This window comes from Notamacropus eugenii, chromosome 7, assembly GCF_028372415.1.
Source record: "Notamacropus eugenii isolate mMacEug1 chromosome 7, mMacEug1.pri_v2, whole genome shotgun sequence".
In the NCBI taxonomy this organism is placed as follows: Eukaryota; Metazoa; Chordata; class Mammalia; order Diprotodontia; family Macropodidae; genus Notamacropus; species Notamacropus eugenii.
In genome coordinates, this window is record NC_092878.1 from 140875606 (window position 1) to 140901483 (window position 25878).

The 25878-nt window shown below is 37.2% G+C and overlaps 1 protein-coding gene across 2 annotated transcripts in view; it reads left to right on the forward strand.

The window, feature by feature from the left end:
• The window catches only part of NFKB1 (nuclear factor kappa B subunit 1), a 152844-nt gene that overhangs the window by 36434 nt on the left and 90532 nt on the right, over positions 1–25878 (forward strand). Inside the window, exons 3-4 of one of the 2 annotated variants that reach the window (XM_072625256.1) lie at positions 1423–1507; positions 13899–13939. In XM_072625256.1, the coding sequence (XP_072481357.1) occupies positions 1423–1507; positions 13899–13939 (126 nt within the window). The remainder of the gene's footprint in view (positions 1–1422; positions 1508–13898; positions 13940–25878) is intronic. The other variant, XM_072625257.1, reaches the window with a different exon arrangement.

Here is a 25878-nt window from a genome sequence, read left to right on the forward strand (position 1 = left end):
ATACAGATGAGGAAGGAGTACTCAGAGGCATGTCCACCCAGTAATAGCAAAACCAGTAATGAATCTAGACAGAAAACAAGGTCACAAAGCAAATCTAAGTCAAAAAGGCTTATAAATTCACTTTCCAAAAAGCAAAATCAACTCTCTTGCTTTGGTTTTGTTTTTTTTTTTTTAAAGAATACACACAGTTTTCTTCATAGCACTGTGGTTAATCAGACAGTCAGCAAGCATTTATTATTAAGCACCTACTGTGTGCCAGGCACCATGCTAATGTGCAACAAAAGGCAGTGAAGAAATTTCTTGCCCTCACGTAGTTCACTGTCTAATGGAGGAGACAACGTGGCAGATAACCATGGTGGGGGCCAGGGGAGGGTATGGGTGTGTGTACCTCAGCAATCTTAGTGCCTTCTCTTTGAGACGACCCAGAATTTATCCTCTCTGTGATGTGTAAAAAATATAGGTTTATCCTGTTAAAAGTGAAAATTAACTCTCGCAGACTTAACTTTTTTTTTGAAAGGGGGGAAATGGGGTGGATCCAGGAATGTCTTCTTTGGTTGTAACGTGACAGACACTTGGTTATTCAGAATGTCAGAACCTTTGTTTTACCTTTCACTTTTAATATTTAAAGGTGAACCCTAACCTATGTATAAGGACTATTCTGCTTGGTTTAAAACCATGTTTTCCTGCCTAAACACAGGAAAGCTTTTATCAATAAAAAATGGTTGGCCCTCCAAAAACTGCCGGAGAGACATTCATTTTGAAAGTCCCTCTCATGTGGGCATCTCTACCCTCACTAGCAACAAGGGTGGAGCATTTCCTTATCTTTCTTGTCTTGAGGGGGAAGGGGCCCATAAAGGTATGTGCTTTGGGGTGTGTACATTTTCTTTATTTTTAAACTCTGGGCTCAGTGGTTCACACTTCCTAGAAGTCAGCAAGTATCTTCTGGATAGTACCCAAAGGGGCTGACCCAAAATCGATGTCTTCCCTTCCTCAGTAGGGAAGCTCTGGAATGTGTGGCAAAGCATGGGTCAGTTTCCAGTTCCAATCTCTCCAGCTGAATGTGGAGCTCCTGGGAGAGTAGTCCTTTCAAGTCTACAGCCAAGCCTGAGATGCCTGATCTTTTAAAACCAATCAGGGTTGTTCTGAAAGTTTTCAATTTGCTAGTCTACATAATTTCAAAAAGTATCAAAAGCCTCAAGCAGGAGGCTAGACATAGAAATAAGTGAGCCCTGCGTGGTAGATATTACCTGCATGGTCCTTAGGAAATTAAAAAAATATATTCTTCACTAGTTTTTATAGTTTTGGTGTTTTTAAAAATATATACATCCATTGGTATGGTATTTTATATGCTTCAGATTCAACTTTTTAAGGTGTCCTAGGATAAATAGTGGTTTAATTTATTTTTAAATGATCTTTTTTCAGATGTATCCAATGGAACCTTATAATATTGGGATAAATATTTTTAATAATTCAGGATTACTTCCTGCCCAGATACCACTGATAGCAGGTAAGGCACCCTTCTTCCTTTTCAGAGTTAAGCTTCTTTTTCCTCCTGTGGTTGTTTTGTTTCATTTTTTAAAAAAATTAAATTCAGATGTCCCCAATTAGTCTGCTTTAGAAATTGAAGGATTTGCTTGGAATGGAACCAGCTTATTAGAACACTAAATAGAGCATTTTTAACAATATTGACCTGAATAAAGTGCATCAGTTGCATTACTCATAATACACATAACCATTGTTATGAATGCCCCTTGTTAGCTACTGGTTTTATGCCTTGAATGTCCTCTGGGCCCCGACCACCTTCCCTTCTATTTTCTCACTCCAACCTCTTTTCAATTGTGCTTCCCAAGCTTTTTCTAAAAAATATGATTTCTACTTAATTGTGCTGTAAACTATACCTTTGACAGCATCTCCATTTTCCTTTTTTCTCAGTCATGTGATGTTGAGACCAATGTTGGCAGAATGCCTTTCTTCTCCTATAGCCAAATTAGGACTCAGTCCTCCCTTTGAGTCCTGGATGCACAGGATTCCTAAAAATCCATCCCCATGAGAAAATCTTCCTCATTTGTGGTGGTCAGTTCATAATTTAGCTTTTATTATCTCTTCTGTGGCTTACCCTCTCGACCGGCTGATTCCAAACCCTGTACCTAATTGAAATTTGTGCCAGATTGCCAGATTTGTACCAGTTTGCCTCAAATTCTAAAACTGCCCCGGCCATTGCTGTCTCCTCTTTGGTCTCTCCTGTCCCTTTGTTTCTTTCTGACAGGGACCCTCTTTGGAGCTTTTTTTTGTTTTCCTCTCTAACCAAAATTAGTTTGATTGTCATGTGTTACACAATTGGCTATTTGTTCCTATTATAGGAGACCTGTCCCTATCTTTTTATTTAGTCAAGTTAAATAAAATGTCCCGGATCTGTAGAGTACCTCCTCCCCATTCCCAATGGCATTCCAGCCAGCTCCTCCATCTAACCCTTACCATCGGGGGTGTCGTGGTGTCAATGACACAGAAAACTAAAAAACTCCAACTCCTTTTTATTAACAGTCGTGTGCATTGTTCTCCTCCCTCCCCTCCTTTCTTTGAGGTTTTGTTGTCTTAGCTTTCTTTTCCTATGTTTCACTTAAATTATGATTAAATCTTATTGTCTCTCCTGGGTGCCTAGAATAAAACTCATGGTGTTCCAGAAGTTTGCTGGAAGCCAGTCCAAAATTTCAAAATTCACCAGTCCATAGAGTAGATGATCCCCAAGTGGGGAATCAATCTTTAGTGCACTAGGTTTTTTCATATGTATGTTCTTTTGGAGTATAGGACAGTTTGTTTTGTGCTCTGAACTTGACTGAAATGGTGTATTGACAAATGAGTTGAGGGAGACTTTGTAATATTGATACTTACTAAAATGTCCATTGGAAATGGCCTCAGACTACCTCATTTACCAAATATTTTCAAGTCACCTGCTTCTCCATTTCTGTAGTCTCCTTTAAGTTGGTGGCATTGTTGTCTAACTAATTTTTGTCCAGAGAACATTTCTCTCTTTTTTTGTTTGGAAAACTTTTCCAAACACTCTTCTACAATATTTTCATAACTGTAATTATGGCCAAAAAAAGAGACCAGATTTTTCCTTTACTTTCAGCTACCTGATGGGCACATTTCTGAGGTGCTAGTTATCTCTCAGCTTAACAAAACAATTTTTTTAAGGTACCAGACAGAGCTGAAATCTTGCCCAGGTTAAGCCCTAGTTCAGTTTCCTGTGTACAGATGAATCTCTTTACTTTCTTGGTGGCTTCTGGGCTTCCTGTGAAATTTATGATTCTGATTTTCACCGTATTATACCATTTTCCTGGTGTCAGTGCTTTCTTGAAAATTCAGTCAGAGATTCTGCCCTGGAGAGCTGTCTTCATTCCATTAATGCCTTTGCATGATACTAGCAGACCTCCCAGGGTAGAGTTTTCCCCAGTGTGTTTTTAATGTTGAATTAAACAAGGACAAACAAATAAAATTAGTATGAAAGTCACAAAAGAGTTATCTCAGCAAATACTTTGTTTTCACAGTTTCCTGTTTTATGAAGTATTTTGCCCATAGTAGAATTTTTTTCAAAACCATATTATAGCTGAAAAGAATCTCCATTTTCCCGACTATTCTTTCTTATTAACTTTTAACATCATAATGGAATAGAAATTTGACTTGAAAATGCCTACAAATTCATGCAGAGCAAGTATAATTTTTTGATTGTCTAATTAGAGTATAATTCTTGGGGGGAGTGGGGGAAGAATACATCAGCAAGGGTTTATTAAATATCTTCTGTGTACCTGGCACTATGAAATAGAGAAAACTCACATTTGAAATAGATAACCTTGTAATATCACATTTAAAAGAAGAGTGTTCAGTGCTGATAAAATAATAATAATGCATAAATTTAACCTTGGCTTAATAGCAGCATCTTAAAGTATAAAGTTCTCCAGTCAGCCAATCAGCTTGTTTTTCATTGCTTTACTATGTGCCAGAGACTTTGCTAAGTGCTGGCAATTAAAGAAAGGCAAAGCACAATTCCTGGCCTCAAAGACCTTACAGTCTAATGGGGCATACAACATATAGACAGCTATGTACAAACATGATGCACATCAGTTGGAGGTAGTCTCAGAGAAGATGCTAAGATTAAGGAGGCCTGGGAAAATTTTCTGGCAGAAGATGGAACCTAAGTTTAGCCTGGAAGGAAACCAGGGAAGCCAGGAGGTAGAAATGGGGGAGAAAATGGCAGGCATGAGGAGCAGCTGAGGCAAATTGTCAGTGTTGTGTTTGGAGTCTTTTAACTCCTATATAAATTGGATTTAAGTGAGGCAGAGTTCTCAGGCTCACTCTCTCTTCCAGAGAAGATTGGCAAAGATGCTAATGTTACTGGATCTTGGAATAAGTAGGGAGGGAGGAAGGAGATATCGGAGGCCTGGAAAGGTAGAAGGTGATCCTAGGCAAAGCTCTTTAGTTTGTTCTGTGAAGTTTGGAGTCAGTGAAAAGGCCACCCTTGAGGACCTAGGGAGCCACACATGACCTCAAGGCCACAGGTTCCCCACGCTGTGACCTAGAGGGTATAGGGAGCCCCTGGAATTCTGTCTTCCTCCTACTTCCATTTTGCCTGTGACATTTTTTGCACAGGTTTTGCCTAAGCAACATGCTTTATTAACATTGTCTTCCTGTTACAGAAAAATGTTTTTCTGAGTAAATATACTACTTTGGCAGAAAGATTGTTACTTCAGAAACAGAGCAATATTTAGCATATTTTTAGTTTCTTAAAGTGCTACATTGTAAAAGTTCAATTCTAGCCACGTAAAAATTGTTTTTAGCCCTATACCCTCTCCTATATTCAAAATGCTAGATTCTTTATTTTTTTTTACAAAGCTATTCATAATTTCTGCATCAATTGTTTTTACCCTTATGCCTATATTCTATATTCAAATATTCAAAAATATTGAAATATTCAATATTCAAAATGTTAGATTCTTTTTTTTCTTTATACAAAGCTATTCACAATTTCTGCCTTAAAGCTGAAAGAGAGAAAATAGAGGGACAAAGACAAGATGTTACTAATGTTACATGTGAAATATTTATGTTACTCTCCGTCTCTCCCTGTTGAAGCATGATATGTTTCAAGTTCATTCATTGTCAGAGGACTTCTCCCCTAAGTTATGTCAGTAATATAACCACAGGAAATAATTACACTTTAGTTTCCAACTGTTTTTCTCTTGTCATTTTTCCAGATTCATTTCTGGCAGTAAAGAAATGAAACTAAATCTACATTTAAGCCATAAATCACTTAGAATTTCAACTTTAGAGCTTATTTATAATTCATGAACTTATCTAAAGTACTCTCTTGTTTTTATCTGAGGAAAAGTTTTATATGAACAGTATGACCATCCTCACATTTTAAAAAAATCACCAATTTTTATTTGAGTGCAGTGGGCAGAACGTCATACCTTTTGTATTTCAGAATCATAACCTGATGTGCTGCTGACATAAAAACTAACCAGCTGTGAGAGATTCTCTTATAGAAAATAGATTAATATTTCTATTGTCAATACTTCCTTTTGACATGCAAAGGTTAGATATTTTGGTTGTATGGATTAATTTTTCTTTTCTTCCACTTCTTAATTTTTCTTTGTTTTGTTTTGGGTCTTGTTTTATCATATACAAGTGACTTGGATTGAAACTTTTGTGCCAGTTGGCATTTTTCTGCTTCTGTTAGGTTTCATTAGCTGTTTCTAATTGTCTACAGTTAGTTTGTCTGAGGGACGAGAACCACTGAAGATTTCCGGTCCTACTTATCATCCATGAGCTAGAAAAGAAAATCTACCCCATGGTCAATGGGTCTACTTGACCAAAAGAGATCAGTAGATAAGAGAAATACACTAGATCTTAAAGACAGCGGTTACTTTAGATGGTTGAAAGGATGTGGTAATGCAAACAGAATAAAGGGAGATAATTAAGGGACCAAATGTAGCCAGCTTGAATTTCAGAGATGAAAATCTACATATATCAGACATGAGGTATCAATTCATTCTTTCTAGTTTCACATCAGCCTAGCTCCCTTTAAGAAAATGTGTGGGGAAAAAAGACAAGTCTGATTGATAAATGATTCTCCCCCTCCCTAAAATGTAGTAGGATAATTTATTAGCAGTCACTCCCCCCCCACTCCAGTTTAAGATTAATTCAAGATATATTTATTAAGTGCATGCCATGTATAAGTCATTGTACTATCCTTTAATAAGTTACCATCTGTAACTGTAGGTAGAGGAATTCCCATCAGCCATAACTCATTCTTATTTATATGGTGCCCAGTGGTTTATGAAGTATTTTCCTCATGGCCTTTGTGAGGTAGGTAGTATAAATATTATTATCTCCCTTTTATAAGTGAAGAAACTGAGACTCAAAGGTTGACATGTCCAAGGTCACAAAGATATGGGAGAGGTCCAAAGAGGAGGGATTCAAGGTCATATAGGTAGTAAGTAGTAGAGGTTACATTCAAATCCATGCCATCTGTCTCCACATCTCATGCTCTTTCTCCTATGTCCTACTCAGTATTATTTAGCACTGCTGTTTACTTCTTTGGTAACTTGTGATCAAGTTATTTGATCTCTGTGAGCCTTAGTTTCTCCAAGTAAAAAATGAAAACATTTGATAGGGTTTGTAGGTCTGGAGTTAGAAGAGACTTAAGAGACCAGCTAGTACAATCCCATCCATTTTATGGATGAGTAAACTGAGGTCCAGCAGAGTTAAGTGACTTGCTCAAGATCACCCAGGTAGTGTCAGTAACAGAATTTAAACCCAGGCCTTTTGACTAGGGCCAGTGTTCTTTCCACAGTACCAGTCAGTCAACAAGCATTTTAGAAAGCACTCACTGTATGTCAGCAGGCAACGTACTGTACTAATTTTGAAGATCCTTTACAGATCTAAATCCTAGGGTCTTAGCTAGAGCTTGAACCAAGGTCTTCTGATTCTAAGACCAGTGATTTTTCTGCTTATTGGATAATAAGCATCTGACCTTATTGACCTTTTGATCACTGAAGGTTGAATGGGGTAATGGGCATGATATTGTTAACTATGTCATCGAACTGTTACCTTGGTATTCCAAAGAAAGGCATCATTCCAGTGACTTGGCTTTGTCCTCTTCCATGGTCTTTGCCCCATTGTCACCCAGGGTAAGCACTGGCCACAAGGTCAGCTAAATGAAAGCATGTGGATAGATTAGTATAAATCCCATTTGCACTATTGGAAAAGCTCACTGAGACCTTCTGATGGGTGAGTGGCTTATTTTCATACAAAAAAAAGAGTTTATTTACTTTTTAAGTAAAAGCTCTTTCACTGTTGACCTACTCCTCCTTGTGACATGTGACCTTGAGAGGTGTATCTGGGGAGCTTCAGCCTTGACGAGTCATACCAAAGTGGAAACGCTTGAACCTTGGGGACCATGTATCTTGTTCAAAGACCAACTAGAGTTGAGAGGATCATGATCCAAGGGGTGGCCACCAGGTGATACATCACAATTCATGAAATGAGCTCCTAAGGGATAAAGAATTTGCACTGCATTGGAGAAGAAAGTAGCCATATGGATAAAAGGTTCTTAAAATATGAAATAGAAGCAAAAGCTAGAATTCAAACCCAGTGCAGCGAATAATGATGGGGACACCACAAGGAGCATTCACTTCCAAAAATGTTTACAGCATTGATATAAGTGCATATTAACTTAGAAAATCACAAATTAGCATCCATATGGCATTTTAAAATTTATTTTATTAAACATTTTTCATTAGGGAATAAGCATTTGTATAGTATCTACTATGTGTCAGGCACTGTACTAAGTGCTTTACAAATATTACCTTACTTGATCTTTACAACAATGTTGGGAGGTAGGTGCTATTATTAAGTCCTTTTACAGTTGAGGAAACTGAGGCAAAGAGGTTAAGTGATTTGCCTGGGGTCACATAGCTAGTGAGCATCTGAGGCTGGATTTGAACTCAGGTCTTCCTGACTCAAGGCCCAGTGCTCTGTCCACTGTGCCATCTAGTATTATAATCTGGTTTGGGCCATAATCAGGGTGCCGGCATCTTGAATTTGACACCTGGAGCAGAGAAATCCCTTCCTCTGGGATTTAATATTATCTTGAAATGGTTTTCTCCATAGCTTTGCTTCCTTTGTTTAATTCCAACTACCACCATAACCCAAGACCTCTTGACCTTTTCATTTCCTTCACAACCATATCTTTAGGATATTTGGACTTTCCTCTCTGCCCTTCAGCTAAGGAAATTTTTATGTACTTTTTCCCAATCTCCTTGAGATCAGGGACTGCTGTAACTTTTCTTTCTATATCCCTACCATTTAGCACAGTGCTTGGCACTGTGGGGCAAAACACAAAGATGAAGCAGATAATAGATTTTTTTTCATTCTTCATTTCAAATATATTGTGATTACATTCATTCTTTGAGATCCATCTGTATTACAACTTGGAGCAGAATCATTTACAGATAAAGTGTCTTTAGGATAGGACCTCTGATTTTAAATTCCCACATGATTTTAATGTATACTTAGTCTTGTTTGTAGTCATATTTGTGAAAAAAGCTTTGTAAGTCACCAAATTCATTGACATAGAGCCTTTAGAAGTAGCTGGTATTATTAGGAGAGTTAGCATGTTGCAATAGAAAGGATACTACCCCTGGCATCAGGAGACTTGGTTCTTACCTGAGCCATGGCACTTATTAGCTACGTGCCAATGGGAAGATCATTTTATCTCAGGTGGCCTCAGCATCCTTGTCTTTGAGCCCCTGGAGGGCAGGGGCTATTCTTGGCATTTGTTTTTATACCCATCAATCAGCACAGTGTCTGGCACATCTTAAGGGCTTAATAGATGCTTGTTGACCAACTGACTTCAGGAAGATGAGAATAATGATATTTGCATGAGCTTTCAGTATTGTTAGGAAAACTTTTTTTGCCAACGTTGAAATGCTACGTAACTACGTAAGAGCTATTAAAAACATAACAGGTTGGCCTGAGTTGAGTAGAATTGAAGGTACTATGCTGACCTTGATTTTATCTTATAATCTCTGCCTCCATGTAGGGGCACACTTAACACTAAGAACTGTCCATAACTTCCTTTAAAAAAGAAGTCTAAAGGAGACCTTCCAGACCTTGTTGACAAGAAGAGAGAGTTGTTTTCATGGGATAGTTGGTTCCCTGAGTTTTCTCCCTCTCCATCTTCATACAATGTGAGCTATTTGTCTGAAATCACAGGAATAGATCATGAAAGATTCAAGATTTTGGACTCTCAGAGAGCTGTTCATTCTACCATGTGCTCATCTTGTGACATATATAAATGGTCGTTCATGACCTGGAAGCTTTAAAGCCTTGGTACTTTTCAAGTTTGCAAAGCCTTTTATAGGTATTATCCCTATTTTTCTCTTCATAGCAGCCCTGGGATGTAGGCATTATTATTATCAGCTTCATTTTGTGGTTGAGGAAATTGAGGCCAACAGAGGTTAAGTGAATGACTTACTCAGGGTCACACAGGTAGTGAGTGTCTGAGGCTAGATTTGAATTCAAATCTTCCCTCCTTCCTCATTCAGCACTCTATCCACTGTTCCATATACCTAGGAAGAATCTACCCTAGGTTCTCCTCAGTAATGCCAAGATATATCCCAGAAGGTACTCAGATCTCTTCAGTTTCTCAGGAAGGCCAGAATCTGGACATCTCATGTCAGTCATGAAGCTGATGAGTCTGGGAGCAAAAGGAGATAGCAGCTATCTTTCCTTTGGGTTTTGGATAGAGCTAGAGCACCATAGTGAGGTGTTGAACTACACATATTATGACTTCAGGGACTGGGAGAAAATAGCTCTTTTTCCCCAAAGATTTCCTAGATACCCCTTGAAATGTTTGTAAGTACTTATTCATTTTTGTTGCATAAATATCCTCTTTTGAAATGCAAACACTCCTAGAAAGGGATCTGGGGGTAAAGAAGAAAGGAGATTATCTTGCCTTAGTGTGAATTAGTTCAAATTGTTTTCCTCTTTCACACTTGAGTTCAGTTACACTGAAGGATTGAGGGATTTTAGTTGATGAAAGAAAAAAGGAGGAGACAGAGACACAGAGATCAGAGAGACTTGCAGAGACTCAGGGATGTGTGGAGAGAGACAGAAGTAGAGAGAAAGAGACAGACAGATCAGAGAGACACAGAGATGAAAGAGACAAAAACAGAACAGAGACAGAGATAAGATGGAGAGGTGAGGGTGACACACAGATAAGAGAAAGAAAGGGAGCGCTAGAGATAAGACAGAGAATGTGAGTGTATTTTGCAACAACTACTACTCCAGAGACATTAGGGACCTGCAAAGGTGGGTTGAAGAAGGCAGCTTGAAGACAATGGATGTTTGTGGAATAATCTGCCACATAAGCAGTGGAAGAAAGAAAAAGGGAAGGATGCTAAATGTATATTCTGCCATTTGGTTTTTCCCTGTCCCTTCCTTCTTGTTAGAGACCAACTGGAAAGAGGAGTCATTTCCAGAAAGGAAAGTAGGTAGAGGTGGAGGTGAGTAGTGTTGCATCCAGGATTTGAACTCCCCATCTTGGAGAGACTCACAGTCAGTTGGAAAGGCGTAGAAAGAAGGCTCACTTGTCTTTTGATCTTGTTAGAACTTGCACACTTGAGAGGCTGCAATGACCTCTTTTTTCCAGTTCTTAGCTGCTAGAGAGTACTTGCCCCATAGGGAGAGCAGGTGTCTGAGGGGAGTTTCAGAAGGACAGGCCCAGCGATGAGCCCCAAAGATCGAGGTAAAGGTATATATAGAAATATTGTAGGTTCTTTGTGGTTACAGGTTGTTTAGTCATTTTTCAGTTGTGTCCAACTTTTTGTGGCCCCATTTGGGGTTTTCTTGGAAAGGATACTGCAGTGGTTTGCCATTTCCTTCTCCAGCTTATTTTGTAGATGAGGAAACTGAGGCAAATAGGGTTAAGTGACTTGTCCAGGGTCCTACAGCTAGTTAGTATCTGAGGCCAGAGTCTTCCTGACTCTAGGTCCAGCAGTCTATCCCCTGTGCCACCTAGCTTCTCCTTCTTTTTGCATGCTATGAACCATCTACAGGAGGGATTCTATTTTTTTTTAAGCACTTCTTTTTTTTAGTTCCAAATTTTCTCCTTCCTCCTTCCCCCCCCCCCCCCCCCCTGCAATGAGAAGGCAAGAAAAATAAACCATATAACAAACACGTACAGTCGTTCTAAAGGAAAGTTTCTCAACAGATAATCTCACCCTTCCCAGGCATCCGGGGGAGAGTTCAGGAGGCTCATGAATTTGGAAGAGGAGATAGAAATTAACCTCTTTATTTTCATTAATCTTTAACTAGCCTTTCTTTAAATTATACACGAAAAAAATCATACTGAGAGGAGATCTGTAGAATTTCCCAGACTCCCAAAGGGGTCCACGACATACCAGAAGGTTAAGAAGCCCTGCTTTATGGCTAGTATTGCTTATAGCCTTACACCGCCAAATATCCTTGACTCGTCCTTACCAAAGTGTCCTGCGAGTGGAATGGTGGGATTGTTGTATCTCCCTCCCTCATGGCTGGCAAGGGAAAAGGGAAAAAATAGAGGCTAAAAAGTTGGAACCTGTGGCCCTCTAGACCCTTTGAATCCAAAGGGCCGCACTCAAGGGCCTAGGGCTACATGTGGTCTTACAGCCTTAGGTTCCCCACCCTTGGGCTAAAGTAATGTGGGAAAAAAATGAAAAGGTCCATAAAAATGAAACAGGTTATTATCTTAATGCTTGTTATACTTTAAAGAAAACTTTCTAATTATAAAGGCTTTCAGGGTCCATGCTTGCTATCCAATACTGTTGATACAAGAAGGTGAGATCACATTTATTTCCAGGAAATGCCTTGCAGTATTACTAGCTCCCAGCCCTTCTCAAATAGACTGATGTTCTACAGAATTTCTTTAAAAAGACTTTTTGGATCTTTTGTCTTTTTGGTATCTTTATTTCCAAATAGATCTCTTTCCCCTTTACTGGTGAATGAGCCAACCCAAGTATGAAAGAATTAAAAAATATGTCAACTGAGTCTGATATTATATTGAATTCTGAATTGTGGAAGAATTATACTAGAATGGGGTACTAATATGGATCTTACATATCCCAAAAATCTTAGTGCACTTCTAAGCTTTATTAGTGTGATGGTTGCCAAAGCTTTTGGGACACACACCCACACCCACACCCACACCCACACCCACACTCACACCCACACTCTTTCTCTCTTTCTCCTCTCTCCAGGGTAAAGTCTTACAAAAACTAATTATTATCTCTAACTTACCTTTATTTTACTACTATCACTAAACAAACTCCTCGGAATTATGGAATGTAAAGAAAACGTGATTTTTCCATGAGGAGTTTGTAGTAGGTAATGCTAGCAGAATTACAAGTTCTTGCCTCATCCAGTCTAATGTGGCATTTTCTTTGTTTGCTTCTCCTTAGGAAAATTTATAGTTTGTTGAATTATTTACCTGGGAAAGGGTAACCATCCAAGGTTCATGATGCATAAAAAAACACAAAGACAACCCCTGCTTTGTAAATTTATTATGTGGCTCCAGTATTCTAGAGGGTTCTCTTATTTAGTGAAGAGTAGTCACTGAAATCAGGAGATAGTAAATATATAAAAAGAGGCTAAATTATATTCTCAAGGAATTTTTGATTTAAATGGATGGATGTATAGATGTATGTATGGATCAATGGATGGGTGGATGGATGGATGGATGAGTAGATAGAATTTTTGTTCAATGCTTACCAAGAGCTAGATATGGCGTATACACATGCCAGGGGTGGGGAACCAGCAGCCCATCCCTGTATTATGCTAAAAACTGGAAATATAGATACAAACAAACAAACAAGGCACTCCTTACCCTTAAGGACCATATATAGAAGGGAGTTAGAAATGGGGGAAAAGTACCAGCTAGATGGCATGGTTGTTGTGTGGTTGTGGTTGATGACGACATGCAGTTGACTTGCAGTTGACTTTGATTTAAGTGAGGGAGGGCTGTGCAAGGTCACCAGCCTCACTTTCTCCTCCAAAACCATCTGGGTCCAATGGCCAAATATTGATCAGGATGACTGGAGTTGGCCCAGGAAGAGGGAGACTTTGGCCCTTTTAAGCGAATGTTTTTGCAGGTTCTCCCTTTGTGTGGGGCAAGGCCCATTTACTGAATAGGCCTCTTTAAGTAGTGAATCAAGGGTTGGCTCCTTTAATAAAAAAAAAAAAAGTCAGACTGAGAGGGGAAGCCCCTCAGGGCTGCTGGCCAAAAAGACAAATAGCTACTATTTACATTCACTCTGAGCCAGGAGGGCCCAAAAAATATCCATTAAGTGATGCTTGGGCAAGGACCTATTGTGGTCCAATCTGTGAGATCTGGAGTCTCCCTTCCTGTCTGTTCCTCTCTCTTTCTGTCTTCTCCCCTCCTGCGAGTGTTCTGCCCAAAGGAGGGTAAATTTTGATGGCCGAAAGCCACCTAGTTAACTTGGGGTTTACTGGTTAGATATCTTTCTCAAAGACCTAACCTTCAACCCAATTCATTCTGGATCTTATGGATGGCATGGCTGTAGGATGTCCTAGGAGTGTGGTAGAGGCTTAGAACTGAACAAGGTAATTCCAGAGTTGTCCTGTCAAAGTCTGGAGTAGTTCTGGGGCCAATATTCCCATTCTCAGGCTGGGAAGGAGTGGAGATAAATGACCCAAAGTAGAGCAGATTGAAGAATATAGACACAAAGCCTCTTTTAGTAATATCTTTCTTTTTTGTTTTACTTGTTTTATATTTTATGCCAAATTTGAGAAACCTCACAGTTACCTTTTTCTTTTGGTTTCTGTTTTTTTTTTTGTTTTTTTAGCAGATGGCCCATACCTTCAAATATTAGAGCAACCTAAACAGGTAAGAAGATAAAAGGTGGGTTGGGAACTTTTAATGCTTAAAAGAAACAGAATGGTGGATCAGTAACCGTAACCTAAAAGTTTTTTAAATGTTTTATTGGTGCTTATTTTTTTTTGCATCTCAGTGATCCCTTTCCTCAATAGAGACACAATCTTCAGTAAAGGAAACAAAATGCTAAAGTTTAAAGTACTTGAGAAAACTTCATTCTGGAAGTCATTTTTTCTTTTTAGAATATTCTTAAAGTTAGAAAATAATTATCACCAGCTGTCACAGTTCAGTATACAAATAAGAGCAAGATAGAGGATTATATAAAAACTGAATTTCCATTAAAAAATTTTAAATATATATATCAGATAGTATACTAACAAACTGCCATATTGTTTCCCTTTCTGTGCTTTTTTGTATTTTTTTTAAAGTTGTGATAACTCCCTAATTTATCCCTAATTCTAATTTATCTTATTTGTTCTATCCCTAATCTCATCCCTTATACTAACTTATAATGGAGGACCTCCTTTGAAACAAAAATGTATAATTGAGGAAGACATATCAACATGTTGACTGTGTCTGAGATTGCTTATCACATTTTGTACCCCTAGGCCATCCCTTCTCTGCCAAGAGGTGGGAGACATGTTTCATCATCATTCTTTTGAGATTCTGAACAGGCTTTTGAAAGACATATTTGAAATAGTTTCTCTTTATTTTTTGTTGAGGGGTTCATTAGCCTCTTTAAGATCTCATCTACCTGCTAAAAAATGTATCCACTTTCTCTCCGTTGAACCTCTGATGCCTCAGTGGCACTAGGTTGCAGTTCTACAGTGTTTAACTATATGATACTTGGCTGCATAGATACAAGACTGAAAATTAAGTGAAAATACTTGATGTAAATATAAACTGTATCAACCTGTCTCCCATTTTCAGAAGAGGAGAGGAAAGGGAGGGAGAAAAATTTGGAACTCAAATTCTTTTAAAAATGAGTGCTAAAAGTTTTCTTAACATATAATTGGGGGAAAAATAAAATACCATTAAAAAAAAAGAAAATGCTTGATGTCAGATGAGAGTAGTAAAATAAAAATTTTTTATCACCTTTCTAGAGGTGTGCTGGTTACCCTGTTGTGTTCCATACTCTATTTTCTTTTTTTTAATCTGCCCTTTATACACTTTGCCTCAGTGACCTCATACAGCATGTTCATAAAGCATTAATTCCCCAAAGACTCTACTTCTCTTGGGTAACTTTTAAAATTTTATCTAATGACTTGACATAAAAGTAGTTCGCCTAGCCTGTTAGGCTGAGGAAATCCAGACTTTGTTGCAAATGAAGTTAAGAAGAAAATGGACTTATTCCCTGAAATAAATTAATTTTTTTTAAAAAGTGAAGCAAGATATTTTTGTTAATTAAAAATGAAGCTAGGAATTACTTCATATATGCTAGATTATAATATTGTTAAATATACTTTTATATATTCATATACTTAATGATATATTTATATAATAATATATTTATAATATGTACTTATGCTTTTGTATACATTCATAATAAAATAACTTTTAAAGAATGTGTCTCTCAAAGCGCATACAGAAAATGTGAATGTTTGTGCATTACCAGAAAAGGCTAATGCACCTTATTCAAACAAGTCATTCTCATTGGTGGAATCTTAACCTCCGGGACCTTTTATGGAGGACCAGAAATTCTTGAACGCACAATGGCTGAGGTATCCATTGTCTGTATTGATGTGATTTGTTAATTCCTGTCTTGAGTGAAAGTAAAAAGCATCTATATATGGAGGTTGTACCAAACCAAACTTCTCAACAGGATGATTGTCACCTCGGCTTTGAGGTTGATTACTCATTTTAAGCTAATGGAATGACTGCTGTGAACAACCATGGATTGCCAAACTTTTCAGTATCAAAAATTTCATCAAAATCGTGAGTTTCAGGCCTTTTTTTTTTCCTGAACAAATAGAGGGACGCTAGGATTTGCCCCATTAAAGTTACAGATTCATTTGGTTTTGGAAAGGAATCGGAATGCTACGAAGTCAAAGGTGAGAAGGACCTCCTAGGTCATCGAGCCTAGGCTCTTACTTTACATACTTATCCTTCAGACTATAGTTAAGATTTAAAGAAAATCCACTTTATTTTTTATTGAAAAATAATTTTGTTAATGTAGGACAGAGCGCTGGGCTTGGAGTCAGGAAGACTCATCTTTGTGAATTCATATCCATCCTTAGGCACTTACTAGAGGTGTGACCCTGGGCAAGTCACTTAACCCTATTTGTCTCAGTTTCTTCATCTGTAAAATAAACTGGAACATGGCAAGCCATTCCAATAATTTTACCAAGAAAACCCCAAATGGGTTCACAAAGAATTGGATATAACTGAACTGGGACCATATGCATTTATAAGTGAACCTTCTCTTCCTCACTCCACCCAGTATCTAAATGATAAAGAATTGTTGCCTAGAATATTTCTTAACTTTTTTTTTTCTGGGCATTTTCACCTTGGATTTTTTTTTCAAATGTTAATGGGATGTCATTTCATCAATATGACATGAATGTCTGAGAATATTCATTTCTGCTGTAAAACATTATTCAGTGGTGTTTTTCTAGGATCACTAAATATTAATTTAAATTGACCAGTATGCATGTGAATCTTTGTCTTCATGGCTATTGAGTTCAATTGAAATTCAATTGAGTTCATTGAAATTCAATGTTAAGACCTTGCTTGTTGCTTTTGTGGTTTATGGGTTTCTTTTTGATTTTTTTTAAAGTAAGTTACCAGCACTTTTCTACAAGGAGCATTTGTGGTTTTGGAACAATTCTCATCTTTAGTGTTTAGTGTATCTCTAGAAACTCTGAAATCCTAAATAGGAAACCAAAGGTACTGGGGAACACAAATGGTTTTGTCAGTCTCTTCCATTTAAAGATTATGATCTTGGAAGAAGATGGAGTGAGCAGCCAGATTTGTTTATCTGGATTATATTTATAATTCTGCAATGATCTCTCATCAAGGAATGGAGAGTACCTCAGGAAAGCTGGGAAAGACACATTTGTCAGGAGACTTGCTAACGGTATAGAAGAGTTTTATTGAAAATTTGAGTGGTATGGAGACAAAAATCCCCATTACAGGGTAGGAGGGGGATGCTGGAGGACACATAAAGTCAGAAAATGAAGGCCAATTACTATAAGAAAGATGGAAAAGTAATAGAGGTGTGCTCAGTAAGTCATAGTAGAAAATCATAAGAAAGAAGGTCCTGAATAGGAGCAATTATGCTGTCTTAATTCTTGAGTATGAGGAAATTTGAAGTGAATATGAAATTTTAATTCATTCCAGTACTTCAGAGATCTATAATTTTGTAAATGTGAGTTTTCCCCTCACCTGTAAAGATCATGGCCCTTTTCTAACTTAGATTTTCACCATTTTGTTTCATAATTGGAGGGGAAGAGGATTTTCCTCTGGATTTTTCTGTGATTTTTCTCCATGAATTCCATCAGTCTTTGAGAATTGTTGTGGCTAAATTTAAAAAAAAAAATCATTATTGCACTTTTAAAAAACAATATTGTCACTCTTTAGGGATTCTCACTCATTCCATAAGTCCTACTTCATAACAAATAAATACACTCTGGCAAAACAAATCAACATATTGGCTATGTCCAAAAATGTGTTTCTCATTCCACACCTTTATTCCATTGCCTGTCTGTTGAGAAACAGAAATCATGTTCATCATCCATCCTTTGAAGTCATAAGTCACCATGTTGATCAGCATTCTGAAGTCTTTCAGAATGGTTTTCCTTTATATTATTATGGTCATTGTGTAAATTCTTCCCCTGGTACTGTTTATTTGGTTCTATATTGCTTCATATCCATCTTCCCATTCAATTTCTTTGAATTTTCCATATTTATCATTTCTTAGGACTCAATAAGATTTCATGATATTTGCATGCTCCAATTGGGTCAGCCATTCCCCAGGCAATGGGTGTCTGTTTTTCCCTTCGGTTTCTTGCTACATACATACATACATACATACATACATACATACATACATTCATATATATATATATATACACACACACGTACATGTATATATGTATATATATATATATTACACACACATTAAATGTATAACAACACTTTTTTATGCATACATACACACGTACATATAGGACCTTTTTCTCTGTCCCTGGCCATTTTGACACTGTTAGTGGTCCTCTTTGGTCAAAGAATATGTGCTACTTTTGACTTTCATTATAGTTCCTAATTACTTTTCAGAATTGTTGGAATAGTTCACAGCTCTGTGAACAGTGCATTAATGTGCCTGTATTCCAGTTTACTATTTTCATCTTTTTTCATGTTTGCTAATATGATGGGTGAAAAATTCAACCTCAGAAATGATTTAATTTTTCATTTCTCTTAGTAGTTTGTAGCATACTCTCATATGCTTATTGATAGATCTTCTTTTGGAGACTACCTGTTTATATCTTTTGTCATTTTAGCTACTGTGAATGACTCTAATTCTTATATTTTTAGATGCTGAGACCTTTTCCATATGCCTAAAAACATATTCATTCTGCAACCAACCTGGTGATAAACCTTTTGAACATAACTGGGCTGAATCTCAGACAAAGCAGGCCCATACTTGAAGGCTTTTTTAGTGTTGTAGAACATGACGGAACTATTGTTCAATTGGCATAGTCTTCAGAAACCCAGGGTTATTTCTACTTATAAGACATGAGTAAAGATAAAACATGATACACAAGGAGATGAAATTAGATCACAAGATTTCATGGGGTAGAATTCATATCTAGGACAGTGGCAGTAGAAATCTACACAGGGTCAGAATATACGTATCTAATAAAAAATGTAGGTGAGTTAAGATGACTTGAAGGTTTATGTAATTCATGAACTGTAGAGTAGAAAGTTAGTGTAGGGCACTTGAATGCCTAAAAGGAGAGCTCGAAGTCATGTTAGTGGAGTATTGCACAGCCAACCTGAACAGATGGAGGGTATAGATAATACCTTTTTAATACTTTAAAAATATCAAGAATTTTCATTACATGAGTTTTCATATTTCAAAAATATATCGATCAGTTTTGCTGATTTTTAAATTTCTTTTTCTTAAAAATACTTCTTGTAATATGGAGGGAGATGATACAGAGGAAAATTTAGTGATGTAAAAACAAAAGAAACCAGTATAATGTATTTGTTTGTTTTTTTAATGGGAAAAAAACAAGGGCTTTTTTTGTATGTGAACATTTTCTCCCTTGGCTCCCATTGAAAGCTTTCACAATTTTGTATTCATGATTAGCTTTGGTTTAGAAAAGGGAGGGCGCAACTTTCTGGTGAAGAATCTCTTTATACTTATCTATGTTGGCCCTCAGACATAGGCCTGTCCCCGGGGCTGTACTTGGATCTTATCAAGCTTAGAATGTCTTGCCACAGCTTGTACTCCGGTGGCACTGCCTTGGAGACCCAGGGTAATTTTGCATTTTGTTCAATTATTGGAGAACTTTAGTGCAAGTGGATGCTTTCTCATTACCGGTCTTAAAATAGGTCATAAAACTGGCATATAGTAAAAAGTAAGCAGGGTGGGAGAGTGGAAAAAATCAACATTAAGCTACATAGGCATTTGATTAAAAAAAAAATCTTATTCCAGTAACAGTAGTACATTTGGTAAACTCTTGACTTTGTGTAATAATAATTTCAGTTCCCAGAAAGTAGCATACTTATTCTCTGGACTCAGTTCTGATCCCTAAGGAAGACCTGATTGGTGCTTGAAAACCATGGAGACCTTGTGAGAAAGATGCTACCATTGAGAGGAGCAACCTGTGTGAAGAAGGGGCTCACACTCTCCACTAAAACCAAGACTCATGGACACCAGTGAATCAGGCAAGCCAACCAGGATGAGGCAGCAAGGCATTCTGAGGGGAAGACATAGGGTAGCATGTGCCAGATGGATGATATCCCTTCTCTCAGACCCAGGGGAAAAAAATCCCAGAACTCTATGCAATTTTCCTGGAATAGTGGCAGCTCTCAAACCACTACCCCTACTTCTTGACTGGCCCCCATCAAGAGGTCTAATCCTTGTGGAGAAGCCCAATGTCTCTTCCTACCACCATCAGTTTTCAAGAATGATCAGGTTAAATCCAGGAACTGTGGGAATAACAGCACATCCCTAAATCACAAACCCTGCTTGTGGCCCAGCCACCAAAGGAATTATCCAGAGGAGCAATATTTGTGGAGATGGAACCCAGCAACTTTGTCTGCAGGTGTTTCAGCTCTACCATCAAGATAATGAAGACTCAAAAAAGAAAGTTCTCACCACCACTGCCCTGTTAAGCCCCAGAAAAAAGTTATGATTTTTTTTTAATGGAAATGCTGCTGTCCCCTCAGAAACACTAGACCTTTTCATCTGATTTGCAACTGAAACTTGGTGCCTTCTTGTATGTGAGGTTCTTGAGAACAGGGAACTGCCTTGCTTTTCTCGTTATATTCTCAGTGCTTTAGCATAGTGTTTTGCAATATAGTAAGTGCTTAATAAATACTTTCTCATTCATTCATATCATCTTAGACTGAAGACCATCTAATGGAAAGTAGTTTTAGATAGTCAGACATCTATCCTGGACTTTAGGAAAGCATACTTTAGAAAGTTCATGGTAAAGACAGACATGATCCCACAGCAAAAAACCTTCTACAGGGAGATGGCTCAAGAATGTCAGGTAACTTTGGGATTTTCCAAGTGTATCATCATATTGCCTTATCAGACTCATGGATAGGTGAACAATTTACGAATAAACGAGATAGAAAGCAGAGTGAGGTGTAAAATGGATAATTTTGATTACATTAAATTAACAAAATTTTGTACAAATAAAAACAATGTAGCCAAGATCTGAAGAAAAACAAAAAAATTGGGAAAAATTTCTCAGATAAAGATCTCATATCTCAAATATGTAAAGAACTATGTCAAATCTATAAGGATACGTGTTTTTCCCCAATTGACAAATGGTCAAAGAATATAAACAGTCAGTTCTCCTACTACTGTTTAGGTTTGTTTCCCAAGATGGGAGAAAGGAGAAGAATGTATATGTTTTAAAATATTTTCAGCGCCTCTTTTTGTGGTAGCAAAGACCTGGAAATTGCAAGGATTCCCATCAAGTGGGAAATGTATATGATTGTAGTGGAATACTAATGCACTATAAGAAATGATCAACTTGATGATCTTAGAAAAACATGGAAAGACTTGCATGAAATAACAAAACAAGCAGAAACAAGAGAATATTGTACATAGTAAGAGCAATATTATTTTAAGAACAACTTTGAGTGATCATATCATTTTGATTATTACAAATACCCAAATTAACAACAAAGGACCTATGAAGGAAGATGCTTTCTGTATCCAGAGAAAGAACTGATAAATAGAAGTAGGTAGAGTATGGTGTTTATATGTGTTTATACACACACACACATTTATTTCTATCTAATGATAGCCATCTCTAGGGTGAGGGAGAAAGAAAGTTATATAACTTTATTATATATTTAAAAGGAAAAGCAAGTTGTATAGAATAGATTTTCTGTTCCATGTGTAAAGGGAAAAAAAAACCCCAAGATTCTCCAAAGCTGAGAAGGCAGCAGTTGTATGATCTTGCTGACAGCATTATAAATATTCAACTATATAAAAAGGAAAAGAATGTTAGATGACATTGCTATGGTCAGCTTACACATCCTAGGCATCTTTCCATTATTCTTTGTGTCATCTTGACGTTTTGATTCTTCCAAGATCATGTGATAGTCTCACTGGGTAAAATATCAGACTTGAAGATGTAGGACTCTGATCACTATGAGATCATTTAGATGACTGTCTGTTTTTTCAAATGCTTTCTGTTCTCAACTCATTGTCTGTCTGAAAGCATCTGTCTAAGATACGTAGCATTATGGATAGATGGATTAACTCACTGGACTGCCTTACCAGTTGCATTTATCAGAATGTGGACAATATGTCTTTTCATCACTTTCTCCTTTTGAGGGATTTCTCTAAGATGGCTTTGTAGTCCCGCGAGACTCAAAATAACAAGTACAATTTCATCTTGTGAATAGAAGCTCTTGGCATCAATAGGGAATTTGTTTGGTTGGGTCTCTGCACAAGACATTTCTATGACACAGATGTACACCTTGGGTAAGTGTATTTCTCCCTGTTCTATACCTCACCGGATGTTGGTACTCAGTAGATTGTGGAACAAAATGAATGTTGATCACATTTTTTTACAGAATCTTTGTATCAGGTGCTTTAAGTACTAATCCTATGTGATTAATGTAATATGGCACTGTGGCTTAACTGGAGTCTTTTTTCAAAAGCACTGCTTTGTTTCATTGAGGCAGATTTTTGGTGTTCAGTTGTGTCTGACACTCTATGGCCCCATTTAGGTTTTCATTTTGGCAAAGTTCCTGGAGTGGTTTGCCATTTCCTTCTCCAGCTCATTTTATGGATGAAGGACAGAGGCAGACGAGGTTGTGACTTGCCCAGAGTCTCACGCAGCTAGTAAGTAAGTGTCTGAAGCCAGATCTAAACTAAAGATGAGTCTTATCTGACTCCAAGCCTAGAACTCTATCTGCTGCAGCGCCACCTAGCACCTATTAAATCAAATACTCTTTTTTAAAAAGAAGCTTTATTAATAGTTTATTAGTTTTTATTGATATAAGTAACTTTATCAATTTTTAAAAAGGATTATTTGGGTCTCTAGGACACAGTGAGTTTCGTGATCATAATTTTATAAAAAATAATTTTCAAGGCCCATATTTCCCCATGTCATGTCATCAAGGATCTACTCTGTGCATATAGAGATGTTTCTCATAAATATTTTTTTAGAGATTAGAAATTAGACTATAGATTAATGCCTTAATTCCTTTTTTTTGAAGGAGATATAGTGAACCCTTTCTGATGTCTTTCATTATTTTGCAGTCTCCTCTGATATTTTAAAAGATATCCTAAATATTGACCCCCAAACAGATTAAGTGTTTGCTTTGCCTTTAGAAGGAGTTCCTTCTGTATATATTTGGCCAGGTTCAGTTTCCTAAGTACTAGTATTGAGGTCACAGAATTGAAATATGTGGACCTGTCATAATTGTTCATGAAAATGTATTACTGTAACATATTGGCAGTTCTGTTCCATTTCACATGTGTTTGATGTCATTCTGTTTTGATTGACAAATGTCCTCAAGGTGATCCAGCTTAACAGTCTTTTGCCAAATTTCTTCAAGCTTCTTTTCTTCTCAACTGTTCTTTTATAATTTGTAATGTTTTACACATGAATTTGCAATCTAAATTGCAGTTACCATCGGCTACCAAAACTGTCTATTTAGCAAAAAGATTGTTGGCTGAGGAGGTTTCTGGATCCGCTTCTGTTCTCTTCATTGTGACAGCTGTTTCTTAGTGGTTAAACTTTTCTAGGAAAAAAAGTTTAAGCAGGTCAGGTTGGAGCTGTTGTGACCAAATGCAGTACTATCTTTTCATCTGTATGCTTCCTTCCAATTTAGTGTTTATTTTGAACTTTGTTCTAACCAGACAGATATACTGACTGTAACATAGATGATTAATTTCCTGCTTGTTTACTTACATTTATATAACACCTTAAGGTTCATAAATATAGTCAACTTCATTTTTATTACTTTATTTAGGGTTAGCCATTTCCAATGACTTTCAACTCCCCTTTAAGTAACTGTAATGTTGTCAAATCTTGTTGTTTACAGAAAATCTTGTGCATCTATCCCCTTCTCTCTACTAATACAGCCATCATCCTAGTTTGGGTGCTTCGTATTCCTTGTCTGAACTATTGGAATAGCCCTTTGAAATTGTTCCCTCTACAAACTATCCTCCACATAGCTGTCAGGGTTATTGTTCTGCCTGGATCTGACCATAACTCTTTCTCCCCTCTTCAAACTTTAATGACTCCCAGTTAATTCTAAGATAAAATACAAATCCTTCTATTTAGCATTAAAATCCCTCACAAAATGATCCTAACCTGCTCTTCCAGCTTGGGTGGGTACATGACATGCTGATTGCTCTGTATATAAAGTGATAAGATGTTAAAGATTGGAGGGAGATTCTTACAATAAACATTTATTAAGCACTTACCTACCACCTACTATGTGCCAGGCACTGTGCTAAGCTGGAGATACAAATAATAAAAAGAAAAATTCCCTGCCCCCAAGGAACTTACATTCTAGTGGGGAAAGATAATACTCAAAAGGAAGCTAGAGAGAATAGGGATTGATGATGGTGGGGAATCCAATTTATTTTATCTCTCCATATCTTCTCTGGATTAAATCATTCTCATTCTCTATCCCTCGCTTCTCACTTCTCACACTCATACACATAAATGCATAAATACTTGTCTGTTGGTTATTTAGAATCATAGAATTTTGAAACTGGAAGAAACTCTTAGAGAAAACCTAGCTCATCCCCCTCATTTTACAGATGACAAAACATAGTGCACTGATGATGGTGCAGTGGATACAGTGTGCTGGGCTTGGAGTCAGGATGAGCTCAAATCCAGCCTCAGACACTTACAACTGTGTGACCCTGAACAAGTCACTTAACCCTGTTTACTTCAGTTTCTTCATCTGTAGAATGAGTTGGAGAAGAAAAAGGAAATGTCCGACCACTCCAATATCTTTGCCAAGAAATGGTCATGAAAGATAAGGTCATGAAGAATTGGCCACAATTGAAATGATTCAACAACAAACAAAAACCCAATGTACTTTTTAGAAATTTAATCTTATGTTGTAGTACAAGCTAAATACCTCCATCATAGGAGGTAGAAAATGACCTTTCGTATCATTTGATTATTCTTTGTCATGTCAGTTGTGATTACAAAATCGCACCTGAAAGAGACTTGAGAAATCATCTAGGCTAACTCTTAATTTGACAGATGTGCAGACTGAGGTCCAGAGAAGGTAAGTGACCTCTAGGTCACTTGTCATGCTTTACTGCCATGTTGGTTATACAAATAAAAAAGAGTGGAGCGTCTATTTGTATTAACACCTGGCACTCCAAATCCAGCATTCTTTCCACTCTCCCTGCTGCCGAAATAGAATATTTTTCCTTTTGGAAGATTTCAGATTGCTTCAAGAATTCCATTAGTAGTCTACATCAAGCTTATCCCCAAACCATCTTTTCACTCATCATGAAATGAATGAATGAATTGATGGATGGATGGGTGAAAAGCATTTATTAAGCATTTATTGTATGTGAAGATCTGGGACAATGTTAGGAGTACAAATCCAAAAGAGATAAAACTTCATGAGTGAACCAAAATATGTGAGAGTCTTTCAGATACTTGAAGAAAACTATGGGAGGAAGAAAACAGATATAAATCTAAACACTAGTCAAAGAGTATTTATTTATTAAAAAGAAAAGCAAACTATAGTCCCTGCTCTTGGAGTTTGATGAATAAGATCATATGCACATATGCACACTAGATATGTATACAGAATAAATTGGAGAAAATCAGCAGAGAGAAGACAGTGGTAATGAAATGGATCAGGAACTTTTATTAATAAGCACAATGTTTACACCTTTGATAATAGTTAATACTTATACATTTGATCTTTTAAATAAACTTGTGATGTTGGTGTGATTATTAGTTGCTATCCCCTTATTATAGATGAGGAAAGTGAGGCACAAAAAAGTTAAGTAACGCAGGGTCACATATCCTAGTAAGTTTGAAAGGCAGAATTTGAACTTGGGTCTTACGGACTTCCATGTCTTCTATCCACTGTGCATAAAATGGTTCAAATGAAAGAGGAGGAGATATAAATTGCTTTGTTGTTGTAGCATCATGTCTGACTCTTTGAGGTCCTGTGGGCTATTGTCCTTGGGGTTTTCTTGAAAAGGTACTGGAGTGGTTTGCCATTTCCTTTTCCAGTGGATAAAGGCAAGCAGAGGTTAAGTG